Raw genomic sequence first — 20,806 nt, 5'->3', positions numbered from 1 at the left:
ATGGTGACCGGATGCTGGACAGCGTCCGGTCAGTGACCGGACGCGTCCGATCGTGTTTTTTCCTCTCTAGAACCTTACTGGAGTCGACCGGACGCTGGCCCTCAGCGTCCGGTCACTTCACCTCTTAGCGTCTGGTCACTTCCAGACGACTTTACCTTAATCAAATGAACTGATCGGACTCTGTGCTAGCGTCCGGTCACACTAAAGCCAGCGTCCGGTCAGTATTTGACCCTCCATTCACTTCTAACTTTCGAACGTACGTGAATGAAGTTTGCTCCAATGAATCTAAGGGCTTTTTAGGAGCTACCTAGTACTAGGTTTAGCAAGTGTGCACCACACCTAACCTACTAGACTCACCTAGGTCAAGCTACCCGTCCATACCCCCCTTAATAGTACGGCCAAAGGAAAAATAAAGTCTAAAACTACTCTAAGTGTCTCTTTAACACTAAACGACACTTAGAACTTGTCCATCCTTAACCTTGTTGTCCATCCTTTGAAAACCGAAACGATTTCCATCGTAGGGGCATGACCACCATGATAGCCCAATCGATCTCCATTACCATGACCTAACTTAATTGCATCTGCAAAACACACGTTAGTCATAGTAATCACGTATTGTTATTAATCATCGAAACCCAACTAGAGGCCTAGATGCTTTCAAGCAGCACTCGAGCATTTCACGCTCTTTTGGCACCTGATTTTTTTCTTCATCGTCTTCTTCCTCCTCGCTACACTCCATCATAGCCCATTGCTCACCGCCTCACCGTAGCACGGTAGGGTCTTACTAGAGCTCCAATGAGACCCTACCACGCCCGCGGCGACCTCCTTCTTCCCTTTCCTCCTATCATCATCATGGCCATGGGCGCCCTGTCCCGACCTGGCCCGATCGTCTTCACCGTCACCGTAAACCTAACGCCATCCTCTTGTTGTCTCTACCGTCTAGCCGGCCTGTCTCCCCGAGCCTCTTCTAAGTCTGTCAGAATTGAAGAAGAATAAGAGAGGGCGAAGATGGAGAAAAATGAGAGGAAGAGGAACACTCGAGCGTCATTTAGCATTACTCTTTTTTATTTATTTAGTCACTGGACATCGGAGCATGCACATAAATCGCTCCTAATTTTGATGTCCAAACTTTCTTTATTCATTTGAAGCACCACTCTAAAGGGGTGTTTGGATACCTTCTCTTAAACTTTAGTCCATATCACATCGGATGTTTGCCACTAATTTAGAGTATTAAATATAACCTAATTACATAGATGGAGACTAATTTGCGAGACGAATCTATTAAACCTAATTAGCCCATAATTTGATAATGTGATGCTACAATAAACATATGCTAATGATGGATTAATTAGGCTTAATAATTTCGCCTCGTAAATTCATCTCCATCTGTTCAATTTGTTTTATGATTAGCTAATATTTAGTTCTTCTAGTTAGTATCCGAATATCCGATATGACAAGGACTAGCCCCTGAATCTAAACACCCCCTAAGAGCAAGTCCAACAGATCACATTTCTTGTTTTGAAGGCTATTTAAGAATTTGTATAGTAAACATTAGGCTCTAACTGATATCTGACTTTGTAAAATAGAAAGTTGACTATCTCTTGATGTTAGGTGGACATATAAAGCCAACGACGGACGCTAGCTATCTGAAAATGAGAAATAACAAAACTGTTGTGGGTCTTTTTTTTAGAGTTTTCTATTCTACAGAATGGTTAAACTATAGAATTTAGCTATTAATTTTAGTTAAGTTCTTGGAGTTGCTCTAAAGCCAACCGTGTGGAGGGCCTTAATGCTCGATATCCCCGTTAGGGATCTTTTTAGAAAATATATGGGTCATGATTAATATGTTGGGCTGATCTGCAAACTTGCGGTGAAACTCCCGGCTCCGGCTTCCGCGGGGTGGATTTGGATAGCGCGGCGCAGGAAAAATGGCGGCTTCTGCTCTCCACCTCCGCTTCCTCCCCTCGCCGCCGGCGGGTGTGAAGCTTCAGCAGCGACAACTGCGCTCGGTGAGCCCCGCGGGACCCTCTACTGCACCCTTCTTCTTCTACTCCCTTCTAGCTGCATTCCTGTTCGTTTTCGATTGTGCGAGAAGCGGAGCCACGCCTACAGGGGTTGCTTTGCTGCCCCGTGTGCCCCAGTGCCCCACACCCAGGACCCAGTACGCTGCCCGCCATGGCGCTGCGCCTCGACTTGGCAGAGTGGCAAGTATGGAGCGGTCCGGGAAGTTTCTTCCGTTTTACTGTTGTGTTCCGTAGGCTTGAGGCTGAGCTCCCCATACGGCAGGGTGGGGGCAGCTGCCCCACCTACCGCCGGCATGGAGGAACCCCACCCCCATCTTCCTCCATCTCGGTGTCGCACAGGAACAACTGCAGCGGCGCGACGCGATAGCGTGAGGAAGAAGGCCGAGCCACGAGCGCCCGAGACGTGGTCGAAGTTTCAGTCGAGTAAGCCCATTAGCACATCAGAGCAAGTGCGCCATCACGTTAACTCCCGGCCGGCCGCTCCTCTCTCTCGATCTGTCGCTCGTTCTGCATCACGGTGCCACGCCGCCGCCGCCCACCGCCCCTCACTATGGCACCGGCCCTACTGCCGCCCGCCGCCCTTGGAGGCCTAGACGCCGTCCGGCCCTCGCCGCGGCGCCGCTGTGTCCCGCAGGCTCGCCGCCGCCATCGACTCAAAAAGCAGAGAAGGTGCCGGCACAACAGCTCTACGAACTGCTGGTGCCAGGACGGTGTTAAGGTCGCCCATGGTGTCGCCATAGCATGTGGTATGTGCTCCCGTCTGATTCTCGTGAGATTGCTTGTAGTGGGTGTGGGTACACGAAGCTTGAGCTCATGGACAGCGCCCCCAGCATGTTCGATGGATTGTGTGAACCGGATTTGCAGAGAATGTGGTAGGATGGTGGATGGTCTCCATATGTTTTTCCGTAATGTGGAGAGCTAGAGAGCAGATGGACGTGCGTACACCATCTCTCTTCTTCTTTATACCATTATACAAGTGCCAGACCCATGTCGATTGTAGGGGCGCACGGCAAAACAGTGTCGACGAAAGTGCTTTGAGCATTTTGGTTGTAGAGATTAGTTATGTGTTTGCGACTCACCCCACCTAAATTTTCGATCGAGCTCCGCCACTGTTGCCAGGCTGCCATTGTACTGCTCTAGCATAAGAGGATTCGCGTGTGTCGAAGTGTGTTTCACATGCTTATGAACTCTCAGTCTCTCACTTATGTCACATGGAAACCAACGGTTTGATTGCGCAGTTAGATGACCTTACCTTCTTAATAAGAGACTAAATTGCACAGATGGCCTTATACCTTTTTAAGAGGCTAAATTACAATTTTCATTATTCAATGAGCATACTTGGGCCTTGAATTGAAAGTATTTGATTGCTGGTTTAGTGAGGCCCAGTTTGTTTGAGCTTCTGCTGGCATCTTCACATACTTTAAAGCATGTGGGAATCAATGAAATTGCTGTGCAGACATGTGTTTTGAGATTGTGTGCTGTTTGTGCCTGATGTTTATTGCAGAAAATACAGAGGCAGGGTGGCCTATCTCGAAGATTTTCGAAAGTTGTGTCCTATTACGGTCTCACAACTCCGCCATATAAACTGGTCTGTAAGCTTGTTGACGCCAGTCTCAAAAGATTTGCGTGCTGTCATTAAAGGAATGTCCAAATTTTAACTTTGTTTACCTTTGTTTTGTGGTATGATGTTCAGGATGCTCTGGAACCTTATATGAGCAAGAGGACAGTTGAACTTCACTGGGGTAAGCACCATCAAGATTATGTGGATGGCTTGAATAAGCAGCTGGCTACCAGCCCTCTGTATGGATACACACTGGAGGATCTGATAAAAGAAGCCTACAACAATGGCAATCCATTACCAGAGTATAACAATGCAGCACAGGTAACTCGTTGATGATACCCCGTTCATTATATTTTGTCTGCACTGATCATCTTCAGCCTGTCATTTGTTTTCTTTCAAAAAGAAAAACTGCAATTTATGCTTTCGCCAATAGTAGGATGGTTTTTGGAGTTCCAAGCTTCTGTCTTCTGACATGCAGGTCTGGAACCATCACTTCTTCTGGGAATCAATGCAACCAGAAGGTGGTGGCTTACCTGAGGGAGGTGTGCTACAGCAGATTGAAAAGGATTTTGGCTCGTTTACTAATTTTAGGGAAGAGTTTATCCGCTCAGCCTTACAACTATTGGGGTCTGGTTGGGTTTGGCTTGTCTGTAAGTTTCCTTTCAATTTTCTCTGAAGTACAGGCACCACTGATTCAAGCTACTGATTTCCCGAATTGCTTTTTCTAACGCTAATTTCTAAGTTTAGTTTATATTCCGCTGAATATTTGTTGCAGTGAAGCGAAATGAGAGAAAGCTTTCAGTGGTTCATACACGAAATGCTATCTCCCCACTTGCTTTTGGTGATATTGTATGTTTACTAGACTCCCTTTTTTTCCCTTGATGTGGTTTCTAAAATGTTTAGAGTACAAACTTTGCAATGACATCCCATATTCTCTAATTGCAGCCAATCATCAGCCTAGACTTGTGGGAGGTAAATACATGGACTCTGAGTTTATAGATTCTATTTTGTGCCAAATATTGACACTTCTCCTTTTCTCTCCAGCATGCTTACTACTTAGACTACAAGGTGCGCTCTAGTTCTCTTTGCTTTTGGTTCTTAACACCTAATTTTGACAAGTTGGTTATAACTTCACAGAAAACATCTTTGGTTCTTTGTTTTTCAACTTTTCAGGATGATAGGCTAGCATATATTACAAACTTTATGGACCATCTCATCTCTTGGGATACTGTCACTCTACGCATGATGCGTGCAGAGTCTTTTGTGAACCTTGGTGAGCCAACTATCCCGGAGGCATGAGCTACAGATACACCCCAGTTATCATCGTGAGGTAAGAATGCAGTACTTTGATGCATTGCACCTGGCATATATATATATCTTAATCACGTACTTCAACGCAAGTAACGGGGGCACTGTTTAGTTTCTTTGTGCTTTTTTCCAGCTAATGAGTAACCTTCAATAGTAGAATTAATGGAAATTCAATTCAGAACATCCATAGGTTTGTAGTGCTCATGGCACAACAAAACTTTTTCTTGGAAAACTAGTACATGAGGAAACAGAATACTAGTATTGAGATTCATGCTCATGCACCATTAGATATCAGGTTACATGGAGGTTTTATGCAAAGGTTTTCTTTTTTTCTGTTTTAGTTAAGGCCAGGTCAGAGTCGTGCCCAAGGCTTAACCTGCCACTGAACTGAGATGGCAATTGGAGGCTGTCGCTATCACATTATTAGCACTAGGTCGATCTTTATTGGCAAGGAATACTGCTATAAAGCACCCAGTTCCTCACAAACTAAATAAAACAAAAAAAAAAACCATCCTACATTGAGCTAGTTGATGCGATGTTCTTGCATCCACTATTGACTATACTCATATGTCAACATTAATTATTCAGGCCTACAGAGGATGGCATATGGTCCAGTTATCTTCCCTTTTGTCACCTCATCTAAAAGCAAATATTTAATACCTTCTATCATGTTGTTCGGTGTGCAGCTTTTAAGAGTTTGATCCCTTGTTTTCGTCCACTGAATAGGTATCATTTGGATACGTCGGATCAAATCCTGCTAGAGGAACAAGAGAGTCGCAAAGTCTCGTCTCTCATAAGAAATGCTTATCACCCTAATGTCATACACGCGATGAACGTAAAGATAAGCTTCTGGGTTTTCTCTATTGCCCTTGGATATTGGTACAAGGAAATCACTAGTCAGCATCCAGTTTGAAGACATGCAACAAAGCAGCTCTAGAAGCTTTGGAGCTGGTAGATCATGTAGTTGGCAGTGATCCAACTTGGGCTTTGAAGCCATGGCGCTTTCTCTAGACGGCTATGCCCATAGTCTTTGTTGTGTGTTTTCATGACTTCATCATGCTAGTGTTCCGTTGTAGTGGAACGTGGAATGAACGATATTCTTGTTTTACTGGTTGAGGAATCCTAACAGTTTTGGATTGTAGGGAAATCTTTTACGTGTATCAAATGCTGCAAGCATGATTTTTTTTTGTCTGAAAGGAAGTTGAAACTTCAGAGCTTGGATGGCTTCTGCAGACCTTGAGAGCCGTGTAACCGTGTAATTTATCACAGCGGCAGTGGTTGATCTTGCTGAAAAGGACATCATCAATGCATTTTCAGTAGAACTACTCCTAGCTGCTGCATCAACATAAGACTGAACATGAGAAAGCAGACTGAGCTATGCTTGAATGCTTCTGCCGCCAGATTCTGTAAAAGTTCAGCAGGAAACTTCTGAATCACTGTGAGCGTAGAAAAGAACGTCTGTAAGGTCGTGAGGAGACATTCCCGACGAATTTGATACGATGAACTGTCGTTGAGATATTCTAGCTGACAAAGCATCCACCACTCTCTTTCCCAGTTGCTCTGTTTCCCCTGATATTGACGTCCATTTTGCACGTCCAAGACTGGTGAAAAGTCGATCGATGCTGTGTTCTCTGCACCCAACGTAAAAAGGTGAGGCCCGCTCATTGTTCAATCCCGGTCCCCTTGTAAAGCCCCGTTTGGTTTCCCTTGCTAAACTTTATTAGCTAAATCATGAACTAAACTTTAATCACTGGATATTTGGTTTGGATGACTAAAAGAGACCTTTTAGTCATTTTTAGTTAAAGTGAGGCAGCCTGACTAAAAGGTGAAGTTTAGTCCCATTTAGCAACCCCTCGGTGATTAGTTGGCTAATGCCCATTTAGTCTCATTTAATCATAGTGTTTGGGTAAAAAGTGACTAAATGAGACTAAAATTAGCCAACTAAACTTTAGCAGCCCAAACCAAACACCCCATAATTGTTGCAATCATCGACAACTGTAATGTAGCAAAGCTACTTTTGACATTTCCAAGCCATGAGATAGCAGCATGGGCTCGCAGCCATGACGACTCAGGGCCTGTTTAGTTTCCCATTTTGGCCAAAATTTTTGCTGTTTTATCTCGTCTTTTGGCAAAATGGATCTAAACACCATAGGCAAAAACACCAAAACTTGGCCTGCAAAACTTTTGGTATTTGAGACCCAAGAGGCCCAAAACTGGGCAAAAAAATATCTTGGGAGCGCGTGCTGTGTCTGCATGGCTAAAATTTTGCCATGCATCAAAACACCAAATGCCAAAAGTTTGAATGTCAAAAGTTTTACAGCAAAAGATTATGAACAAAAGTTTTGCCATTCCAAAAGCATCTAACAAAACTTTTAGCCCATGTTTTGGGCAAATAGACCTAAACAGGTGAAGCAAAAGGAGAGGGTTAAAGTTTTGCCATTTGCACCTCAAGAGGTGCAAAACTGGGCTAAAAGCATTGAGGGGTGTGAATGACACCTCATTTTGCATTTTTAGCCCAAACTTTTGCCATGGATCTAAACACCTCAAGCAAGACTAAAGTTTAGCGGCAAAAGTTTAGGGACTAATATTTTGCCATGGCAAATGGAACTAAACAGGGTCTGTAGTCTGTAACGTACAAACAAACGGTTGTAGTACTGAAGGGTGATTGGGTGAACGTTTTTTTTGTCAGCATGGTCCTAGAAATCATCATTGATCCATCTTGTGCAGGGACAATGACGAATGACGCCAACCAAAGGCTTTTGTCCTGCACATGTTGTGTCGCACAGGTGGTTGCACCAACTGCAAACAGAAAGGACGACACCGAAAAGATCTTGGCAAACTGTTCTGCATCAGTCCAAGCTGATGAGCGCGGCAGGTTAACCTGCTCAACCTGTCACTGGAGAGTGGAGAGCAGCTCGCCACTGATCTTCGGGCGTCGGATCATTGATCTACCTTGTGCTGACGGTGATAATTCAGACATGAAAAGATCGGCCCTACCCTACGACAGTCGAACAGGGTTCCCCAGAACCTGAATTCTGCCATGATTGCTGCACCTTTTTTATACATACGAAAAGAAAAGAAGAATAAATTCCATCGGTACGCATAGCAGCAGTACAGTACAGATAAATTCGCGAACGAATGCGTTGTGCTGAGAATTGGAATCGGGTGATTAACAATAACAATAGATAGATGCGGTGGTTCAAACCATGGTTGGTTTACGAATGCTCAAACTGACAGAGTAATCTCTCTTGTACTACGACATGCATGCTTTATTATGTTTGCAGAACCAGACCAGACTAAAGGAAGCAGGCTACTGAAACTGAATCATCATCATCACTAGGTAGGTAGAAGAGACGGAGGCGATCTCCATCTGCATCTGGACCGTCCTCTGGAGCCGGAGCCCGGCCTAGTTGCAGCAGCAGCAGAGGCAGTCGAGGCAGCACTCGCAGGTCTCGTAGCAGCAGAAGCAGCAGAGCGCCGTGAAGATGCTGCACATGAGAGAAACAAGAGTCAGTTAGTTCAGCAGAAAGCGGTCTTCATTCTTCAGGCACACAAGTCTGGACGATGCAAAGCAAGATGTTTTAACGAGCATCTATTTCACGCGCAAACAAAAGGTGCATGGTGGATGCTGAACAAGAAACTTGACTCTCGGAGATGATGCAAGTAAAGCAGGCATGTTGCTCCATGGATCTACAAGTGTACAATTAAGGAGTTGCCGGTTTTTTTCATCAAAAAAATTAAGGACTTGGAGAAATTGATGTACGCAGAGCAGAGCATACGGCAAAAGAGTCAAGCTACAGATATTTGAAGGAGAGAAAAAAAAAACGCGTCGGGTTTTTTTCTGAAGAAAAAAAAGCGACGATCCAAGACAATAGAACACTGGAAACAAACTAACGGAGAAGCTACGAAGGAAGATCTGTGAGTGAGCTCAAGTTCCAGGCCATGGCAACTAAACCTGAGCTGACGACGAAACAAAACCCTCTCTTTTTTTCTCTCTCTCTGAACTCACTCATGAGAGGAAGAAAGAAAGCAACTGATCGACTTCTGTCTGAAAGGGAGAGATGGAGATGGAGCTGTAGCTCACCAGGCGTAGAGGCAGCCCTTCTCCTCGTGGCGCCTCTGCACGTGCTCGAAGTAGGACATCTCCTGGGCGGACGGGGCGTTGTACATCTTCGCCTAGTCGCCTTGCGGAGCTGTGGTGGTGATGGTGAACTAACCTAACTGATGAATGAGCAAGGGTTTCGTCTCTTTCTCCTGATCTTCTTCTTCTCCCTTTGGTTGGTGGAATGAGTGGTGGGCAGCTGGCTGGCTAGTGGGTAGAATTTATAGACGGGGAAGGAAGAAGAAGATGAAGGTTGTACTCCCTCGGTCCCAAAATATATGTCGCTTTCGTTTCCCGAGAAATAAAATATATATTATAAAAATATTAATATTTATGGTACATAATTAGTATTATTGAAAAGATCTTTGAATCTAGTTTTTTAATAAATTTATTTGAAGATACAAATGTTGTACGTATTTTCTACAAATCGAGTCAAACTTGTGGCACGAAAACCGGAAACGACAAGTAATACGGGACAGAGAGAGTACGTGTACCGGCGGTTAGCCTTCGCTGTTCACACCGGCGGCACAAGGCGCACGCACGAAAGGGACGGTCGTTCGCGTCTTTGACAGTAGGACTCCGGTGGTCCCACCTGCCAGCGACGGTCTTGTACAATTATTGGTGTGGTTTTCCACCCTACCTATATCGTATAGATTGTACTCGGAAAATCCGCCCCATGAATTTCACACAAAAAATGGCGTGAATGACGGACTAAAGACTTCAGTCTTGTTTTCAATCGTCAGGATACTAGTTTCAATTCATAGACTTTTCTTGGAACAAGAGGCAGCCTCCTAATGTGAATAGCCTTTTTTTTTTAAAAATGGAATAGGCAGTTCATTCCTGGTAGGCTGGGAAAGAGCGCAGAAACAAGTTGCAACTGGCAGCCGTTTCAGTCATGCTATGGATGCGCGTCCTGTGTGTGCGTGAGTGGGTAAAATCAGGTGCAACTGTGCAAGATCCTTCTTCCCCCTTGCCTCTCCTCTCCACTAGGAATTGTGATGCTGGCTGGCAAAGGCCAGCAACAACGCCTGGGAATGGGCTCTCTAAGCCCAAGAGTTCAAAGGGCCCCCCAACTCGCGGGCCTGCTTTTATGGATTCTAAACGGGCTACATACAGAAAAGGATTGATTTGGATTGGATCGTTTCATAGAAGGGCTGGACTGTAGATATGGCCCGAGCCTGTTGTCCGAGTCCTGGTAGAGGGCCGGCCTGCGGATCATGGGGAACGGATCCTCGGTTAGGCCTTCGTTCGTCGTCACGGATCCTCGGAGGGCTTGGAGCCGAAGGGCGACGGCGGCGCAGCAATCTTCTCCCCTCCTCGCTCCTCGGCCTCAGGGCTGCCAGCTTCAGGGGCGAGGGCGGCGGCACGGCGGCGCGACGCCCTACTCCGGAGGTCCATCCCTACGGCGGCACGGCGCGGCGCCCGAAGGCGGCATGGCGGCGGCACAGCTTCTGGGCGACGGCGGCACGGCGGTCCAAGTCGGCGCAGCTCGAGGGAATCGGTTCTCCGCCGCCAAGATCCACTGCCAGGGCGCCAGGCCTCTACGCTGCCGCTTGGACTTGGAGTACTATTGGCAGCATTCGATTACTAGAGCCCTTGGATTGCATCGTAGGATCAGCCCTTGGGCTAAGAAAAGGATCGGATCGGACTAGGAAGGCGTAATTTTAAATAACGGATCGGATTGAGCTGTATTAAATCAGTGAGGTTTGGAGTGGGGCTGAGCCCGGTCTATAATTGACAAGGATTGGGGTGGGGTTAGGGCCGGATCACGATCCATCGCCAAGTCGCCATCTATCTACCGTCCAGCTACTTAAGATTCTTTCCTACTGTTTGGTGCCATGACATGGGGCCAATCCTTCGTCTGACGAGACATGAAAAAAGGACCGAAACTCTAAACGGAAGAGGAAAAAAAGGAAGACCGGCATACATACGGAGATGCATGCTTTTACTGAATTTAAGTCTAACGCGTGTGCTGAACTTGCTGGTGAACTAGCGGCGTTCTGACTGAACCCCTGCGCGCAGTTCCCTAGCTCTGAAACGAAACCACGAAGCATGACCAAAGAAAACACCGCGTCCCGATTCCCGACCCTCCCAGCGTGCCAACATGACAGAACAGAACAGAGGAGGAGGAGGAGGAGGAGGAGGAGAAGCAGATCGTTCTCACTCACCATCCGTAGAGGCAGCCCTTATCCTCATGGCGCTTCTGGCAGTGTTCATAGTAGGACATGTCCTGCGGCGGCGGCGGCGCGTTGTACATCTTGGCTGCCTGGCTGGCTTCTCCTCTCCTCCTTCCTCTTCAGGTACGGTGAAGCCGTGAAGCAGGCAGCAGATGTTCACCGACCTCTGCTTCTGCTTCAGTTCTCTTCCTGCCTTCTGCACAGCAATGGATGCAGGGACGAGGCCGTATTTATACACAGAAGGCAGCAGGAGAGGCCACCATTCGTCAATGCCGGCCCAGGCGCGTCACCTTGGAAGAGTCCTTGGCTGCATCACATGCGACAAAAAAAAAACAAGGTGCATGGAAAGAGGTGGTTTTGTTTTTTTTTTCTACGGTATTTCTGCAGCAGGCATAGGCGTGCATCCATGCCTTGGCTTCCTTAGCATCGAAGGTTTGTAAGCGATAGATGGCCATTTATTGCTAATGAATTCATTCTGATACTATATATATCTATAAGATTTTGTACGCCAAGGTCATTTTGATATATCTATAAGATACATATCTGTAAGAGATGGAGACAACACTCAAGGTCTGACGTAATGGATGTGTTGTAAGTAATTCCCGGGTCAGCAAAGAAAAGGATGCGATTGCATTTATATAGTAGCATGTGTTCCAGGTTTCAGCTCACATTTTTCCCTGTAATGATCTCATGATGTCATTTGCTCTTCCATGGGGCCATTAATTTTGCCAAGCTTATAAGTGTTAATGTGCACATCCCGAGTGAGATTTCTGTGGGCTCAAGATATGCCTGAATAGTAGTAAGGTGACACATTTATTAGGAGTATCAGATACAGACATAGTGTATCTCGCTCTGCATTTGTATGTAGGCCATGTTTGGCATAGGAAATCCTGGATCTAGAGTTGCAGACATGTTAAGTGCATTTACATGATCCATTTTATTTAATTTTAGATTACATAAAAATATTTAAATCACTTTAATTTAGTCTATAAACTACAAATTCAGCGTAGATCTGAAAGCTAGACCTGTGCCAAACAAGCCCGTAGTAATCCAGGCATGATGTCACTAGCTCTGTTTTTTTTTTCCTTGAACATCATGGGACTCTTTGTGAAGTTGCAGTGGATTCATTGTCAGGGTATCTTGTAAGAGGTTCCTGTGAGCTGAAGATACCATATCCCTGATCAAGGTCAGGGTATTCATTGTCAGTGATAAAAGGTCTCAGAGATGGTATATCCTGAGAAGGATTGATCAGTAGACAGACCCCTGGTTCTTGTAATCTGGTTGCAGCTGCCACATCTTAATCGGGTGATGGAAATCAGCGCAGCCGTATCCATCGCATGCATCCTCTGCAACTTGCAATCGTGTTAGGCTGGTAGATGGCTTGCCACGAACTGATCGACTGCAACCATCATTAAGGGGGCCAAAATTTAAATAAAACAAATTAAATGTCGCCGAATCCTTGTACGAGTATTTCCATTCAGAAAACTGGAGTCGTTGTTTTCGACATATTTTACTGTGTTGACAGGTCAGATGATAGAGTGCTGTCATCATGTCATCTCATATGAATGAATGTTTTGCTTAGTGGCTAAGAGATGAGATCGTAAGGCTGAGTATACTAGAAGCAGCGGAACGCGGACACCCGGTCATTGCAACTGTACGTAAGGATTCTCGTCTCCGTCAGTTGCTGACCGTGACCAGTCGACGTGCTTTCTTTCATCAGCATCGACATGGACAGGGTCCGGACGTCCAGTGGCCCATTATTGACCAACGTGGTGACCAATGCATGTCAACTTGTCAGGCAGACAAAAACTATGAAATGAAATGAAATGGAAGGTAGACAGTGACCAAGAATACTGTACTACACTACTATAGTGAGTCCAACATCCATGCTTTGCTCTCAAGCCTCACCTTCGCCTCGCGTGTGACGCTAGACAGCAGGACGGCCTCGCGTGCGTCTAGCTGTTCTGATGGTTCCCGCGCCTTATCAGCCAGCCGATGCTATTTTGCTGTAAGAGATAAGCAATGTATCATGGCTAATAAGTTCAAACGAGCAGGGCTGGTGGTCAGAATTGCCGATCGAGCGACCGAGCCTGTAGCTGCAGGAACAAAAACAACGCTCTCCTCTCTTCTGCCGCCTCCGTCTGCGACCAGACACCAGTGAGCTGAGTCCACACCCCACACGCCACATGCTACCTTTTTTTTATTTGATGCGATCTGCTAGAGAAACTCTCAACTTACGCATATGTACGGCATACCTATGCATCGATCACCACGACAGCTCAAATACATGTTAGTGACGGTTTAAGAATTAAGACATAATACTCCTATATTATAGTGACAGGAAACAAGCATGTCTGCCTGTCCACACACTGCCATTATGTTATCTTGTTCATTCTGCTATACTTATACCATTTGTTTAATAATAATCGTCTTCGACAATGACAGAGACGATCAATGCTTGATCGATGCATCTGGGTGCCTTGAATTGAATCGATCGGTCACTGTTAGCACGATACGGTGTGTGGCGCGAACAACAGTTTAACGGTAATGCACGTTGGGACGCCCCATTTCCATCGGACATATATAACCGCCACGTTCTCATTACATGCATCTAATAACCACCCATACAAACAAAAGCTCCGCTCGCCTCGCTTCCCGCGAGCGCCGCTCGCTCCTGCCCACGTGCCTCGCTCTGCCAGCGCCGCTCGCTTCTGCCCGCGCGCCTCGCTCCGCTAGCGCCCCTCGTTCCCGCCCACGTGCGCGCCCTCGCCCGTCCAGATCAACGGCATCGAGGCGCAGACCACACCACCGTCTTTGTCACCAAGCTCTTCGGCCGCGTCGGTCCTGTCCTTCCTCACCGCAGTCTGACTCCACCGCGGCGGGGTGCCTCCATCCAACTGCCGCAGCCGCCTCCACCTCGCCGGGTGTCGCCATCTGCTGTTGTAGCCGCCTCCACCGCGTCGGGTGCCGCGCCATCTGCTATCGCGGCTGCCTCCACCACGTTAGTTCGCCAGACCGTTCGTGCCATGTTGCGCTGAAAAAAACGTGTTACAAACGTATGTTTCAGATGTTTTAGAGGTATGTTGCAAATATTTCATACGGATGTTGCAAAAGTATATCGGGATGTTGCATATGCAGAATGTTGCAAACGTCTGTTGTCAATATTTTATCTGTTTTTTAGACCTTGCATGTGTGTTTATCTGAATGCTGCATATGTTTCACATGTATGTTGCAAGTGTTCTATCTAGATGTTGCGTATGTTTGCAATGATTTTCAAGTGTTTTTTCATGTGTTTTTATAAGTGTTTCATTGGCCTTCTTTTGTATGTTGCAAGTATTGCATCTGAATATTTCAAAAGTAGATCGGGTGTTGCACCTCCCTTCTCGCCTTCTGCTGCCTCGCCTTGGTGTCTCCTCCTCGCCTTCTGTTGCCCTTGCATCCTTCTCAGTCTGTAGAGGGGGTGCGTCGGGGCCGGCGGAGGGGGCGCGCCGGGGGATGGCAGGTCAGATGATAGAGTGCTGTCATCATGTCATCTCATATGAATGAATGAATGAATGTTTTGCTTAGTGGTCATTGCAACTGTACGTAAGGATTCTCGTCTCCGTCCGTTGCTGACCGTGACCAGTCGACGTGCTTTCTTTCATCAGCATCGACATGGACAGGGTCCGGACGTCCAGTGGCCCATTATTGACCAACGTGGTGACCACTGCATGTCAACTTGTCAGGCAGACAAAAACTATGAAATGGAATGTACGTAGACAGTGACCAAGAATACTGTGCTACACTACTATACTGAGTCCAACATCCATGCTTTGCTCTCAAGCCTCACCTTCGCCTCGCGTGTGACGCTAGACAGCAGGACGGCCTCGCGTGCGTCTAGCTGTTCCGATGGTTTCTGCGCCTTATCAGCCAGCCGATGCTAACACTGTACCATGGCTGAATTGCCAATCGAGCGTCCGAGCCTGTAGCTGCATGAACAAAAACAACGCTCTCCTGTCTTCTGCCTCCTCCGTCAGCGACCAGACACCAGTGAGCTGAGTCCACACCCCACACGCCACATGCTACCTTTTTTTTTTTCTATTTGATGCGATTTGCTAGAGAAACTCTCAACTTACGCATATGTACGGCATACCTATGCATCGATCACCACGACAGCTCAAATACATGTTAGTGACGGTTTAAGAATTAAGACATAATACAGCTCAAATGCATCGATCACCAAGCTCTTCGGCCGTGTCGGCCCTGTCCTTCCTCACCGCCGTCCTCGAGCCGTAGCGCCTAGGTAGGCCTGCCGGCTGACTCCACCGCGGCAGGGTGCCTCCATCCAACTGCCGCAGCCGCCTCTACGTCGCCGGGTGTCGCCATCCGCTGTTGTGGCCGCCTCCACCGCGTCGGGTGCCGCGCCATCTGCTATCGCGGCCGTCTCCACCGCGTTAGTTCGCCGGACCGTTCGTGCCATGTTGCGCTGAAAAAAGCGTGTTACAAACGTATGTTTCAAATGTTTTAGAGGTATGTTGCAAGTATTTCATATGGATGTTGTAAAAGTATATCGGGATGTTGCATATGTACAATGGTTTGTACAAAATGTTGCAAACGTCTGTTGTCAATATTTTATCTGTTTTTTAGACCTTGCATGTGTGTTTATCTGGATGCTGCATATGTTTCACATGTATGTTGCAAGTGTTCTATCTAGATGTTGCGTATGTTTGCAATAATTTTCAAGTGTTTTTTCACGTGTTTTTACAAGTGTTTCAGATACATGATTCAAGTGTTTCATCGGTCTTCTTTTGTATGTTGCAAGTATTGCATCTGAATGTTTCAAAAGTAGATCGGGTGTTGCACCTCCCTTCTCGTCTTCTGCTGCCTCGCCTTGGTGTCTCCTCCTCGCCTTCTGCTGCCCTTGCATCCTTCTCAGTCTGTAGAGGGGGTGCGTCGGGGGCCGGCGGAGGGGGCGCGCCGGGGGATGGCGGCATGGACGCGAGCGCATGCTCTCCCCATCCGTTACACGGGCAGGTAGCACTTTGGTTCACTTTTTTGTTATACGCAGGGATGCTGAGATGAGATGCTCCCGTTGGTGGGCCTAGGACTAGAAACTACGCTACGGTTCGGTTGGCTAAGACTGGGAGTTGCGTTCGGACGCGCTGCTAAGCGCCGGACATCCAAGCGCTCTGTACGGGGCCTCCGACAATTTAAATCTACATAACGGGCTTCTTTGGTTCACTGACTCGCAGACTTGTTTGACGGCATGCTATTGATTTTGAGCGTCTGGCGACCATATCAACAAACCAGACCCAGGACAAGCACGCCATAAAGTAAAGCCAAATAAATAAGCCATATATTAGCACATTTCATATATATAGTAGTCTCTCCAACCACACGCACACAAACATTGGTTCATTTTATAAGATTTGTACTACCAAGCCAAGTCTAATAATCTTCATAAGTCGGCCAGCGTATCAAGGGCCCGTTTGGTTCAGCAATTGTGAAAAAGGATGCTTTGAGTTGTGATCTATGTGTCGTGAAAGAGATGTAAGCTGTGTTCGGTCGAAACAACTCTTAAACCTACCCACTCTCTCTACCTCCCTTAAAACAGTTACGAAACATCTCTTTATTTCCATCTATTCGAAAAATCACAAAGTCACAGTTCAAAAGGAGGGTCCAAGGTGCATTGGTAGCTTTCAAAAGCTCTTTTAGCTTGGCGTGAATTTAGGCAACACCGAGTTATTCGCCACAAGTAGCACTGGCGACGTGGCATGTCTAGCGAGGAACGTCGAGTCACGTACCTTGCCGTGGTCTGTTTTTTGTACGGTCTATTTATAGAAATAGTTTATAAAAAAAGAGGTAAAATAGGAATTTTTTACCACAATCAAGTGCCCCTGGATGGATTGCTCCACCAACGGAGCGCTAGTAACATGTTGATATACCCAGTTATTATCTAATATAATTCTTCTTTCGTTGAAAAAAAAGATGAATGTGGATGTAGCTCTTGGAAAGTCTTCGGACATGGCAACAACTGTTGCATTAGCTAGTGGTGATGTAGGCATATTCTATATTCCTAGGCGCCTCAGTGGTTGCGATGAATGGGATCACTAACCCTATGTCATTGCAGGCGATGGCATGCAGAGAAGGCTTGTGCTTGGCAAACGATCTTTACCTAAGGTCGGTGGCATGGACCACATTTTGTAGGCCGACATGCTTGGGAGGCCTCGGCATCCTTGATCTGCGCTTCTTCGGTCTCGCACTCAGGCTACACTGGGAATGGCTCAGCAGGACGGCGCAGGGGAGCTGTTGGGCATCACTACCATCAAAGGCGGAGAAGTCTGGCTGCGATGGCCGCCGTTAGTATGTCGGTGGTCCTGGGAGACGGATGCTCGTCCAGACTATGGACTGACAGCTGGGCTCGGGTTGGGCCGCTATTTCATTTCGCTCCGAACCTGTTCGTGGCGATCTCCGGCGGCGGCGCGGGGAAGAGGCGGTCGGTGAGAGACGGCCTATTTCAAAATCGCTGGGCGCGCGACATCGTGGGCGCGCTCACCACTCAGGTGCTTTGCCAATACCTCCATGTCTGGGAACTGTTGCGTGGTGTGGCGCTCGATCCCGTGCAGGCGGACCGCTTCGTCTGGAAATGGTCTGCCGATGGTAAATACTCGGCCTCGTCCACCTACCGAGCCTTCTTCGCTGGGTCGACGTCGCTGTTGGGCGCTAAAGAGATGTGGAAGACCAAAGCACCGCCTCGCGTCAAAGTTCTTCTTCTGGCTCGCGCTCCATCGCCGTCTGTGGACCGCCGAACGACGAAAGAGGCATGGTTTACAGGATGATGATGCTTGCGTCCTTTGTGGCCAAGCAGCTGAAACTGGCGACCATTTATTTCTGGGCTGTGTGCTTGCCAGGAAGTGTGGATTCAAGATGCTTGCTATTGTCTGCCCGATTTGGTCGCAAAACGTCGTAGTCATGTAATACGCTCGGTGCTAATCCAGTAGCGAGGTGCTTTCGCGCGAATTCACGAGGGCACTGAGGGCTCCTCGCCACCGTGATCGCGTCTTATTGTTCCAAAAACTAATTTCCTGTTAATGAAAAATGGGTGAATGCATGGGAAAAAAATCTTTACCTAAGGTCAAAGCTAGCCGGCGAGTGGCGATTGAGTGCGCGAATGTTGTTCGGGCCCTCGAGGACGAGAAGGATGGAATCTACCCTACTAATGCACCGTTGTTTTCATCGCTATATCTACCCCATAAAACCTCCCCCACTGAGGTAGCACTCATCCACGCACTCCAAAAATTATACCCAGAAAAAATAACAACATAGAAACCAACCGTCCAGATTGCTCGTGAGTCTTCTCTCCTTGCTGACTCAAATCTAACGGACAGGATCGTGTGTACGGTCCTCTTCCTCCCTCCCATCTCCTACGCCCACGCCCAGCCCCCGCACCCCACACTGCCTCCCCTCAATCACGCGCGGAGATCGCGTCCCCCAAAAGAAGAAGAGCCATTACCTGTATGCCATTATAAAAGATCTAAATGACCTACGTGTTATTGAAATTTTGAAAAGTTCCTCAGTAACCTTGTCCGAAGTTTCTTTTACTTGTATGCCACTTCCGTCAATTTGAAGTTTCTTTTACTTGTGTGCCACTTTCGTTAATTTTGCCGGTAACGACAGTTAACGTCCAGCGGAAAAGACGCTTTTGCCCTCAGTTATAAAATGGATAAAAAGTTTCATCCTTTCCTCTGGTGAAAAATTTCACATGCACACACATGAATTTTTCATAATGGTATAGAGAAAAAAGTGATATTTTTGAATCACAGGAAGGTACGGTGGCACCAGAGGAAAGGATGAAATTTTTTATGCATTTTATAACTAAGGGCAAAAGTGTCTTTTCCGCTGGACGATAACTGTCGTTACATGCAAAATTGACGGAAGTGGCACACGTGTAAAAGAAACAGGTATCGAGGAATTTTTTAAAATTTCAATGATACGTAGGTTATTTAGATCTTTTATAATTGCACACGGGTAACCCTCAATCACGAGCCACCACATGCTTCCTTTCCTATCCTCACCCTGAACAACGAACGCCAGTTCCGTCGTCGTTGACGGTCAGCTTCTGATCCTTCACCAACCATCTCTATCACCTGACCACAGCGTCGGGGTGCCTCCTATTGCGCCGGCCGCCTCCCGCGGGTTCGGCCGAGGGAGCGCTCGTCGACGTCGCCGAAGCGAGGGAGCGCTCCCAAATCCCACGCCGGGGCGATTCCGCCAACCGTACGTGCCCCACGGCTGAGGAGGCCATGGCCGCCGGTGGGCGTGACCTCCGCCACACCGCCATCATCACCACGAACGTGACGTTGGGGATCAGGTCGGAGACAGCACGCGGCTGGTGCTGCCAGCGCGGAGCCTCAAGGCCCACCGAGGATGCAGCCTTGACGACTCGATCCGCACTGCTCCGAGCTTCCGACGAACAGCTGTGAAGAAAAAGGTATGCTGCCTATCCGGGTGAGCCGCTCCACACTAGCACCAATCTATTAAAAAAATTATATTGTTTTAGATCTTTTTTATTTGAACGAACGCCTTTGTTTCAGATATGATCGTGATATAGCTCATCATCATATTTTGGCAGGATTGATGAGTAAAAATTGTTACTGCATAGCACGAGATGACAGGTGAGGTTCCTTGCTTGCCCCAACAACAACAGCTAGACCATATGCATCTGGACCCTCTTTGCCAACAAAGAGGTGACTATTCCCAATGTTTCCCGCAAAAACAAACTATTCCCAATGTTTAATGTCGCTGCATTTTGAAACAAGCATGATTTCTTATTTTGTTGGCCCCTCTGCTTCCTCATAGCAATATTTTCTATTTTTCACACTTATTGCAGATCTTTGTTCAAAGGAGCTTGTCATCCTCAATAGGAGCAAAGACGTGTGATATGTCTGTGAGTTACTGTTCTACTATTTTTGTCAACAGAGATTGTATATCAGCGCCGGCAGGGTCTCGTGGCGGATCATCTCCTCCATCCAGCAGGAGGAGGGCCGCGGGAACGAGGCGCATGCCGCCTCCATCTGCGCCTACCGCTCCAAGATCGAGGTCGAGCTCGCCCGCATCTGCTACGGAGATCCCGCACCTGTGGTAGATGAAGGGCGACTACCACAGGTATAACCATTATCGCTGGCAGATCTCGCTTTTTATTCTTCGTATCTGCCTCTAGACGGAGTTGATGGATTTTCGCTTATTATATGATGGATCTTTGTGTTTAGGATTCAGATTAGCGGGGGTTCTGAGTCCTTGTTTGGGCACACTAGGCATCTGTTTCATCTGCTTATCATATGTATGACCAGAAATTAGAGACGGTAACACTTCTCTTCATTACACTTCTGGAATAAGCATTTTTTTATTCTCTGGAGTTTTTCTCGGTGCCCTTTATATATGATAGATTATCAAAAGTGAAACATCTGGAAACTTTGAATTTGCACTTTTGACTATCCTCCAATGCGCGGAAAACCAGCAAAGTATATTGCTGAGGTATTGCACTCATGCTGTTTTCAGTAAAGAAATATTGTGGCTTTGATAACATGGGTATATAAAATCATTGATTGATTTAGAGTCAAGTTATGTTTTCCCGATAGATTTAGCCATAGCCAAC

At 47.0% G+C, this 20,806-nt stretch overlaps 1 protein-coding gene and 1 long non-coding RNA gene across 3 annotated transcripts; one reads left to right on the top strand and one right to left on the bottom strand.

Moving 5' to 3' along the window:
• The first annotated feature begins 1,869 nt into the window (after positions 1 to 1,869).
• On the top strand, positions 1,870 to 6,181 carry LOC136521421 (superoxide dismutase [Fe] 2, chloroplastic-like). Of its 2 annotated transcripts, none has more exons than XM_066515160.1 (9): positions 1,870 to 2,009; positions 3,529 to 3,612; positions 3,718 to 3,906; positions 4,064 to 4,235; positions 4,361 to 4,434; positions 4,531 to 4,557; positions 4,630 to 4,653; positions 4,759 to 4,915; positions 5,620 to 6,173. In XM_066515160.1, the coding sequence occupies exons 1-8, from the start codon at positions 1,929 to 1,931 to the stop codon at positions 4,882 to 4,884; spliced, it is 777 nt and encodes a 258-aa protein (XP_066371257.1). In that variant the 5' UTR covers positions 1,870 to 1,928; the 3' UTR covers positions 4,885 to 4,915; positions 5,620 to 6,173. The 2 variants fall into 2 exon arrangements, with proteins under 2 accessions (XP_066371257.1, XP_066371258.1); XM_066515161.1 differs by having other exon boundaries at positions 1,893 to 2,009; positions 3,538 to 3,612; positions 5,620 to 6,181.
• A 1,907-nt stretch (positions 6,182 to 8,088) lies between these two features.
• Positions 8,089 to 11,360, bottom strand: LOC136521458 (uncharacterized). Its single transcript, XR_010775555.1, has 2 exons — positions 11,164 to 11,360; positions 8,089 to 8,381 (listed from the first exon to the last, which is right to left on the bottom strand). It is a non-coding gene; the product is annotated as an uncharacterized lncRNA (long non-coding RNA).
• Positions 11,361 to 20,806: the final 9,446 nt, after the last annotated feature.

The sequence above is a fragment of the Miscanthus floridulus genome, chromosome 18 (genome assembly GCF_019320115.1).
Source record: "Miscanthus floridulus cultivar M001 chromosome 18, ASM1932011v1, whole genome shotgun sequence".
Taxonomy (NCBI): Eukaryota; Viridiplantae; Streptophyta; class Magnoliopsida; order Poales; family Poaceae; genus Miscanthus; species Miscanthus floridulus.
Note: the sequence above shows the minus strand (reverse complement) of the source record. Positions and strands in the feature narration are given on the sequence as shown.